Source organism: Nuphar pumila, chromosome 17, assembly GCF_984573655.1.
Source record: "Nuphar pumila chromosome 17, dmNupPumi1.hap1.1, whole genome shotgun sequence".
NCBI classification, from domain to species: Eukaryota; Viridiplantae; Streptophyta; class Magnoliopsida; order Nymphaeales; family Nymphaeaceae; genus Nuphar; species Nuphar pumila.
Genome location: NC_143265.1, coordinates 17818635 through 17829227, shown reverse-complemented (window position 1 = coordinate 17829227; position 10593 = coordinate 17818635). Strand labels below are relative to the sequence as shown.

Sequence of the window (10593 nt, the reverse complement as noted above, 5' to 3'; positions counted from 1 at the left end):
TTCATGATTTCTTTCCATATTATATATACGAAAAAAAATTATTGCATGCCCATGATATCATATTGAAAATGGTTAATTTCATAATTTTTCTTATTATGTGTAAAGAGGTGCATCAAATTTTTAGGTACATCTCCTTCACTCTTATTAGTTCCATAAAAGATAGTGAGAATTGGACCAAAATAAGACAATATTTTTTGTATATTTTGTTGGCATTATGTGCATGTAATATTTTGTACGAGTTAAAAAAAATCAATAATTTACAATGTACCAAATCTTCAACCTTCATAAAATTGTATTTTTAGATTGAAAAAATACAATGCAAGAGTTGATTCCTATTGTTTTCACCATATGTGTGTGTCCTAATTAACGAGCAGGGCCATGCTGAACATCCCTTGTTTATGCACAAATTGTATTTGTGGCCCAAGTCAAGATCAGTGCCAAGTGAGTCAAGCTCATCTCGATCGTTTGCCAGCCCTAAGTCTACCCAGCCAGATAATACATGATCCTGACTTCCATGATTTGGGTCAGATATCCGCTCCAAACCTGCATGAATATGGTGACAAAAGTAAAAAATGACCAATATCGACGTCCAAAGACTCACAAGAATTTGAAAATCTTGCACTTTTTGGCAAAATCTTGGCAATAAAAAATAAATTAAAATATAAAATATATTTTTTATAAGAAAATATAAATAAAAATTATTTAAAAATAAAAAAACACATGGTTTTTTCATGATAAATAGCTGATAAAAATATAAATATCACCTTTAAAATGTGATATTTATGTTTTTGATGAAAAACTCATGAGAAATTACTGTTTTAACTTTCGGGTAATTTCTCACAGGATTTTCATAAATCTCCCCGGATTTGTTACTATGATGACAACACCATGTTTATTTTTAAATTGAAAAGAAATAACATCAAGTTTGAGTTTAAAACCAGTGCAACAACAAAATAATTCCCAATAATGCCAACATCTTTGTTAAGTGGTACATGAAAAAATATTTTTCCAAACTTCAAGTTCATAATGGAAGAGCTGAGCCAGGATTAATAGGATGCTAAGAATACGGTATCCTTGAAATGCCCATAGGTGCTGAAAATTGAGTTAATTGAATTTCAGCTGCACTCCCTAGTTGGTTACAAGTGAGTTTTGGAGGAATTTCCAGTAAAGTCCTCTAAGAGCCTTCTAGCATTAATATGGAAAAACTGATTGGCTAAGTCATATGCAAAGACAACAACTCAATCAGGTGCACAAGTTTAAAATAAGTTGATATGAAAAGAATATATATATATATATATATATGAGAATGGAGATTGTGCTGATCCTTTTTCCTTAGGTCACCATTAGAACCTTCTAAAAACCGTACTTTAAGGTGTTTTATGATATATTTGAACCGATATTTAGTAAAAAAACATGTCTTCGATTAAGCATTTTTTTGCTCAGATGTGTATTTTAAAGAGGAAACGAAATCAATGGTTGATATTGTAATAAAATTTGAAGATAAAATATTCACATTTTTACATCAAATTAATTTGAAACAAAGTATGCTTATCAATAAATAAACAATGAAAAACACATCTAACAGTCCAGATCTAATATAAAACACCTACAATTATGATTTTTTAGAGGGTCCTAACAGAAAAAAGGGGCAGCACAATCCACTCTCTTTATATATATATATATATATATATATATATATATAGAGAGAGAGAGAGAGAGAGAGATAACATGAGACCTAAAAGTTCAAAAAGCAACAAATATATAGGCCCAGCGCATGTAAAATGTGTAATGTTGTGGATACTAAGAAAGAAAATTGCTATCTTTGCTAAGTTGCACGCTTGAAAATAAGTAACAACTCTATGCTACCGCTTGTAGAAATATCATGAATTTTTTATTTCTTAACTTTTTTAAATAACTTCAAATATACTCCTAAAAAATATTGGAGCTTTTTTATAAAGGGTTTTCTTACCTACGAGGGTAGCAAAAATTAACCCTATATATAGTTTTAATAAACACTTTAAAGGACAATTTTTATTACAAACGTTTGTAGGTATAAAGGCCTCTGAATATGCATAGTGCAAATTGTTTTGATCCAATCAGACCTTATAGATATATTCAGCATGTCCAAAATAGTAGGAGTCGGCTTTTGAAACATGTTTTCTTGATGAAAAACACGATTTTATGACTTGGAAAAGTGCCAAACATTATAAGCCGTTGATTTTTAAAGCTTTGAAAAAACATTATATACACATCGTAATCGGTTGATCTAAGAGTTGATTCTCACTAAGAAAAACATGTAGATCACATTTTATAAGGTTAATTTCATGAAAAAATCATTTAGTGTGTGACATGTTTTGGATTATGAATTTTTGACATTTAGATGTGTTTTTGAAAGCGCTAAAATTCAATGACCCACCATATTTTTATTGTAAAGTTCTAAATGCATTGTGAGCCATTGATTTTTCATGTTTAAAAGAACATGTATATATGTCATAAAGTCGTCCTGTAAAGCATATTTCTTACTATATAAATTATAAAGAATAAATATATGAGGTTCGATCGGTAAGATGCTCAAGCATTAGAGAAGGAAAGTTGTTTGATCATCATTGGTTGTAGATTTTGAACTATTACTGAGACAAATGTGCATTGTTGATCACGTGCATGATCAGCATTGCACTTTTTTTATGCGCAAAACACACACTTAGTGATGGTCTTGACTCTAAAGACCTAGATAAAAAACAGGTCTTTAGCGGTGGTCAAAGACCAAAATCATATTTTTGCGCAAAATTGAATTCTCTCTGAGCATCAAACGTTTGTTCGATGGAAAGGGGGTAGCGGTTTGATGATACCCCTTTCATACATATATTCAGTTCTCATATAAAGTAAAATGTACTTTAGGCTCTCTTTTTCGTTAGGCCTCTTCAAAAATCATAGTTTTAGGTATTTTTTTGCACGTCTAACACCGTAGGTGTGATCTATAGGTTTTGTTTAGTGGGAGCTGACTTTTGGATCTTCGGAATCTAACCTATATATAGGTTTTTCTGGTGATCCAAAATCAATAGCTATGAAGGTACCAGTTTTTCTTGGCTCATAAAAATGTATTTTTGTCGAAAAAACATGATCCAAGAGTTGATTCTCACTAAATTGATCGTGCTAAACACACATCTAATGGTTCAGATCTATTATAAAATACTTAAAATCTATTGGGCAAAATGGGACAAAATGAAAAAATGGAACGTTCAGTTCTTTTATATATATATATATATATATATATAAAGAGAGAGAGAGAGAGAGATGGATAGATAGATAGATATTCAAATTGAGTCAAGCATGTGATTTAAAAAATGGATTCAGCATGGATCCCATATATTGTTTTTGCATTTTTTAAAATTTTGCTAAGGCTATGAATTTAAGGAAACAAAATGAGAAATGCCAAATTAGGCCTATAGGCCTAACGTATGGGCCATGGATTTTGTATTAGATTCAAATCCAACCCAAACCAAGCCTAGACCCGACTCAGTTGGTCAATAGGTCAGGCTTGACAAAGCCTGACCCATGATCGGCCTGGCCCGGCCGGGCCCTTTATCCAGCCCTACCTACTCTTACCATTGACCACTAACTTAGGTTAAATCGCATTTAAATTGAGTCAAATGACAATAATACCATCCAATGATTAAAGCACGTAACCTTCTCTTCTTTATTAGAGTAGCTGAGCATTTTCAGAGGGCAAAATAAAAAACTCAAAAGAATCAAGTTTCCCAAGTTGAGGTTAACTGGTCTTTTTTGGCAATATTCAAGAAATTCTTGTGAGGACCATTTCTAAAAATTAAGAGCAAAAGTTTGGACTTTAAATAAAAATTTTCACATTCACATTAAAGTTTCCAACTTCAGGATAATCTATTTTGCATTCAAAATGTATAATATAAAATTATCCCCGGAAATGATAGTCCGGTAGTGGGGCCTTCTTCTTATGGTCAAGGTGCCACCGACAATTAATTTCTACCAACTCTACAAGGTAATTCATTGATTAGGGGGGTTTTGTGCGTTTTAATTTTTTCTATAACCAACCAGGGAAAACCACCTCACTCCTTTTTTCTTTTTTTGATATTGATATGGAGAAACGGCACAGAAGATCAGAGATCTAGCCGCGCTGGCTCTGCCTGCTGTACTGCTGTCCTTGCCCTCAGGGAACCACCTCACTCACTCTCTTGCTAGTTCATTAGTGTAAAAAACTCTCATACTCCTTAACTACCAAGGAGTACACTCAGCTCCAACCTTACAGCCAGAGAGATTCCGGAGTCGGCCTTACCAGATGAGCAGACAGACCTCGTAGCTGATTGTCTTTGTGTTGAACTCTTTTAATGATTTTGCCATGATGCCATGAACTGAGTTTATTTCTCAGTTGATGGATTCAAATCAGGCAGAGCGTTTAGTTGGGTGGATTGCAAGGATGATCTCAGGGATCAGACACCTCAAAATCCAATGCTTTGGCCCTTCTTTTTCATGTACTACTTCACCAAAATGTCATCAAATGAAAAAGAAATGAAATGGATGTTAAGAAGCATTGCTTCTCCATATAATTATAAAAAAAAGACAGACCTAAGTGCAGTGCCCTCAACCACTTCCACTCCACTATCTTAAAAAAATAGAGTGCCCCACATGATGCCTAAGATTGTCTACCCACTGGACAAGTCTTTCACTTTCAGTGTCTACTGTAGCAATCAACGTTGCTAAAATGGTTCGGCTAATTGAATCGGTTTCTCAAAAGAACCAAGAGCTCAGTGCGTGTCGGATCAGATAAGATGGTTTTCGAATCAGATCATTTCAAAGATTAATTGTTTGTTTTTTTATAGATATTAAAAGAAAAAAAACCCATTTAAGTGAATCGATTTAGGGTATAGAATGGGCCGGATTCGGGTCCATTATACCAATTAATCAAAAAGTCAGCCGAATTGTTGAAGGGGCCGAACCGATACCTATAAGTTTCGGCACTTGGCAGATTCGATTCAGATTGATTTTTAACAGTATTCATTGCAACAACTTATTCCTATAAATACCACTATGCTTTCCCAAACATTCAAGGTAACAATGGCTAGCACTAGCAGGCTTGATGAACCCCTCCTTGGTTCTCCCAAGAGGATCAAGTCTCTATGCAAAATCCTCTTCCTTGGTGTCTCCTCGGCTGCCATACTATGGCTTTCTCTTCACCTTGCACTCCATGAGAGAACCACCACCCTCTTCCTTGAGCCAATATCTTCCCATATTTGTGAACCCACACTTGACCCAGTTTCATGTTTTAGCACCTTTGCCACCATAGGAACATCACCTACAACTGCTGGAACGGTCCTTAGACACATCCTCAAGGAGTCCATTCGACGCCTAAATGAACATGCTGTCATGACTCATGGATTGGCACACAATGGAAAGCAAGAAGCTCAGGCGATCGCCGACTGCCTCGACCTCATGGACCAGACACGTACACGATTACTCGACTCGCTCGTCGCGGTCGTCCAGCCCATGTCTCGGTCCCGTGCTGATGTGCAGACCTGGCTCGGTGGTGCACTTACCAACTACTTCACTTGCTTGGATGGACTCAATGGTGCTGCCAAGTCAGCAATGGAAGCTGAGGTGAAGGCCTCTATGGCCCTTCTCAGCACCTCACTAGCTGTGCTCAATCAGAAGCCTACAACTCACCTGATCTCCGGCAAGATCTGGGAGTTTCCGGCATGGGTGACGGCCATGGATAGGAAGCTTCTAGCAGGTTCTTGGGATGAGGCAGTGAAGGCAGATGTGGTGGTGGCAAAGGATGGCAGTGGAAATTATACAACTGTGACGGATGCTGTGAATGCAGCACCTTCTAAAAGCACGACGAGGTTTGTGATATACATCAAGGCAGGGACATACACTGAGCAAGTGATCATACCAAAGGCAAAGAAGAACATAATGCTGGTTGGTGATGGTATTGATGCTACCATAATCACAGGCAGCCTTAACGTCGTGGATGGCTCCACCACCTTCAATTCAGCGACAGTGGGTATGTCCCTTTTCTTTAACTTAGTCCTACCTTTTTTTTTTTGGTTTTCCCCACCCTTTTCAAAAAGAAAAGTTGGGTTCCACTCATCTCCGGCCTAATGTCATCCCGGGCCCTATTTTCATACCCCTCTTAAATCTTATGATGCAAGTTGTTTTGATCACATCTGACTTTATAGTTGGATTGAACATGGTCGACTTAATAAGATTATACTTTTTTTTTGTATTTATAACCCGAAGAAACTGCACCCGGCATTAAGACCTGGTTGCGCTGGCTCAGCCTGCCATACCTACCATTTTCATAAAACACCAAGGCTAAGACTCTTTTCTCGGGGCCTATGCTACCCACCCCACTACGCCAACCCCCCTTGTGGCAGAGTCGACCCTTGGATCTATATTTTTAATTAAAAAAGATGTGAATTTTTTTAACTCACAAGATTTTGTTTTTGTCTATTGATACTTGGATCCCCCCAAAAAAAACTGCACACAAGTGGGTGTTGGTGATTTAAATATTGATAATCAGTAAATGAATGATGTAGATCACATCTAGGGAGTCCTATTCTATCAAAATAACTTGCATCAATGAAATCCCAAAGAGGGGTACGAAGATAGGGATGACTTTGAGGATGAGTGGAACCAATTGGATTTCCCTCCCCCTTCCATGTGAAATCAGGAACCGTGTATTGGCAGACCTCTAGTTGGTAAAACTCTTCAGGCCACGTTCACCCACCGGAGAGTACACCAAGTCCAGCCTTGTGGCAAGAGACTCCCACTGTGGGTTTTGAACTATAGTCATCCTATGTTAGGGTGCCATAAACCAGTTAGGACTAGCTAGGAAAGGGGCGAGCTCTTGCGGGTCCTACTTTGAGGTGCAGTAGCATGAATAAAGGAAAATCACGAGGGTCCAATTTTATGTCTCACCTAAGACCCATCGGCAACCATAGTAACACGTGGGTGGTACTTTAAACATTATAACAAAAAAAAATTGGCCACAATTTCAAACATCTAAAATATTAAGATGTTTTCAAAATATCAAGTTGTTATCATTTTAACTTAAATATCATGATTTAATTATGAAACTTGCATTTTTACAAGCTTTCTTTTAAGAACCATTTATTTTATTATTTGTACGTTTTTATCTCTCTATTTCTTTTTACATATTTTGTTCTTAATGTTTTAATTTATTTATTTTTGCCTATATTTTCCAATAAAAATAAGGGAGATAAAAATTCAATTTCTCATGAACATGTCAATGCCATTATATATATATATATATATATATATATATATATATATATATATATATATATATATATATATATATATATAGAGAGAGAGAGAGAGAGAGAGAGAGATGGGAACATGCTAAATGAGCCCGGTGCTAAATGAAATATGCTATTAGATTTTTGTTATTTTTTCAAAATTTCAACCCCATAGATGTGTTCAGCATGATTGATTTACTAGAAATCGATACTTGGATCATGCATTTTAGATAAAAATGGTATTTAAAATCTCAAAAATTTATAAAAATTATAAGCCTTTGATTTTTTGAAATCTTATAAAAACCTATCCATGCATCCAAAAACTAATTCCTATAAAAACAAGCACACACACATATATATATATATAACAATAACATATCTAATAGCCTGTTTCATTTAACACTCCCATCTCTCTCTTGTTTAAATAACTTTCAAATCTTGAAAGATTGAAATTATGATTCCACTTATTTAGTTATTTTAAGAATCAAAATATTAACTTGCAAAGAATGACTTTTTTAAGCTGACTTCGCATTATATGCAGGGTGGGCATGCAGCAATGTGCCTGACAACCATCCTTCTTGGCATTTCTCGAGATGGGTGCCTTGTCTATCTTGAGAAATGTTGAGATGGACGGTCATCTGTAATGCTAAGCATGCAGCGCCACTGCATAGAAAATGACCTCTCTACCGAAATTCACAAAATAAAAAATCAATGATCTCATTTTTCTATTGTGTTTGTGTGGCCTCTTTTGTCAACTTTTTCATTCTATTGTGGGCTGTAACTTTCACTAGGGGTGGCAATTTCTGACACGACCCGCCAACCCGCCTCTTAGGCGGGTTCGGGTTGGGCTTAAGCCAACCCGTTTAATAAACGGGTCGACCCATGTAACCCGTTTATTAAATAGGTCGGGTTCGGGTTGGGGGTATGCCAACCCGCCAACCCGGCTGACCCGTTTAATAAACGGGTTAGGCGGGTGGGTCAACCCGCCAACCCGTCTGCCCGACCCGTCAACCCGCCAACCCGACCCGTCAACCCGTCAACCCGACCCGCCAACCTGCCTACCTGCCAACCTGATCCATCAACAGGGACAGATAAACCATAACAATGGTTTTAAAGCAAACAAGAAACTATCCCTTATGAGAAGTGGGATCTGTTGCACCACAGAGGTGGTAAGCGGGTCCTGTGCCAAGCTGAAGGCCCAGGTTTGAATCCTTCTGCCACATGGGGCTTAAGAGATAACTGGTAGCGGTCTGCCTAACCCCAGCTTGCCTATAAAAAAAAAAAAGTGGGATCAGGTGCAATCACAAATGCAATGAGCCTATGCCCTTGATCACCTTCCATCTGCTGTTGGGCCCCACCCTGATAAGTTGTACAACAACAAGATGGAAGGTGATCAGGTGCGGCTGCGCATTGCATTTGTGTAGGTAGGGTTGCAAATGGATCAGATTTTGGATCCCAAAATACATTGAAAAGTCCGATTGGTTACGGGTATAGGACAGCCAAATTTTGCAAATTTGGCTTCCTGAATCCGAAGCAGATCAGGTCATGCTGAACATGTGCGTTTTTTGCTCATGCTGACATCGTGGCCATCCGATTTGCATTTTAAAAAGCTCAAAAGTCAACAAAACCACGTGGCATTCATCTAAAATGCAAACAGACGGCCACGATGTCGGCATGAGCAAAAACACTCATGCTCAGCATGACCTGATCTGCTTCCTCCTGAATCAGACCTGTTTACAACCCTAATCGTAGAGTTTTACACAGTTGACACTGAAACATGGTTATGGTCAACATGGCACCTCTTGGCGGGTAATTCGACATCTAGACCATGAGGGCGGTTTCTCTCAATATAAAAAAAAAAAAAAAAAGAAAGAAAAAAGCTACCAAAGAACAACTGAAGACATTTGGTTTGCGCATACACTGTATGTGCTAGCTACTAACTGCTGCATGATGGTTTTGATACAGCCTCTGTGGGCGATGGGTTCATGGCTCAAGACATTTGGTTTCAAAACACAGCAGGACCTGAGAAGCATCAAGCTGTAGCTCTGCGCGTTGGAGCTGATAAATCCATCATATACCGGTGCCGGATCGACGGGTACCAGGACACTCTTTACACGCATTCCCTTCGTCAATTTTATCGGGACTGTTCGATTTCCGGCACTGTCGATTACATCTTTGGTAACGCAGCTGTGGTCTTCCAGAATTGCTCAATAATTTCACAGAAGCCATTGAGCAACCAGAAGAACACCATTACTGCACAGGGACGAACGGACCCTAACCAGAACACGGGCATATCGATCCAAATGAGCAAAATCCTGGCAAGTTCCGATCTTGAGCCCGTGAAGTCGACTATCCCGACGTATTTGGGACGGCCATGGAAGTTGTACTCCCGGACTATTTTTATGCAGTCCTTCCTGGATGATCTTATAGACCCAGCAGGCTGGTTGGAATGGGACGGCACATTTGCCTTGGACACACTGGAGTACCGTGAGTATATGAATAGTGGACCTGGTGCAGGCACCAGTAAGAGGGTGCAATGGTCTGGTTATCATGCTGAAACCAGCGCTGCGGAAGCCAAGGCATTCACCGTGGCTGACCTCATCCAGGGAACACCATGGCTGACATCTGCTGGTGTTAGCTTTACTGAAGGCCTTTGACAAGCAAGGAAGTGATGGTGATGGTCTTGGCATTATGGGCAACCCTGAAAAGAAGAGTTCACTTTCAGTATGAAAGTATACCACTAATGAAAGTGGGCCGTAGTGTATGAAATCATATGAATAAATAATTTCTCATGTTTGTTTTGCTTTCCATGAAAACAATTTGTGAAAAGCCAGGCCTTCACGTGAAGAGTGAAATTGGAATGTATTATCCATTTAGAAAATGATACAAGTGTATATATTTACATCCTTGGAGAAATCCCATATTTTGTGGGATTTAGAAACAACAAAAAATTAACAGCAAAAAATAAAGAAGATAATATGTTACGAAACGTTACTCACAAATCCCAAAATGTCGTCTCGGGCTGATTTAGATACTTTCCAATTTGATTCTGCATTAGCCTTATCCAGTTGATCTTATCTCCTCTCTTTTTCTAACTGGCCAATTTCCTTTATCCTCTTATCATGGCAAATTACAATGATTTACCAGAAATAACATCCTTGATAATCCAACAACTTTCTTGATTGTTGACATTTCATCTTTATCGTTAACACATATAATCTAATTTACTAGTTAGGGCTTTGTTATCCGGTAGGGGCAACTTGTGAAAGCCACCAAGCTGAAGGGGCATCCCTGCTGCAGG

General features: G+C 38.0%; 1 protein-coding gene across 1 annotated transcript; it reads left to right on the top strand.

Moving 5' to 3' along the window:
* Positions 1-5085: 5085 nt before the first annotated feature.
* Positions 5086-10192, top strand: LOC149811740 (pectinesterase-like). Its single transcript, XM_089992619.1, has 2 exons — positions 5086-6034; positions 9258-10192. Exons 1-2 carry the CDS (start codon positions 5089-5091, stop codon positions 9947-9949), a joined length of 1638 nt encoding a protein of 545 aa, XP_089848745.1. The 5' UTR covers positions 5086-5088; the 3' UTR covers positions 9950-10192.
* The last annotated feature ends 401 nt before the right edge of the window (positions 10193-10593 follow it).

Coding starts and splice junctions, on each gene's coding strand:
- LOC149811740 (XM_089992619.1), top strand. CDS start 5,089: ATGGCTAGCACTAGCAGGCTTGATGAACCCCTCCTTGGTTCTCCCAAG. Junction 6,035..9,257: donor CTTCAATTCAGCGACAGTGG/GTATGTCCCTTT, acceptor GTTTTGATACAG/CCTCTGTGGGCGATGGGTTC.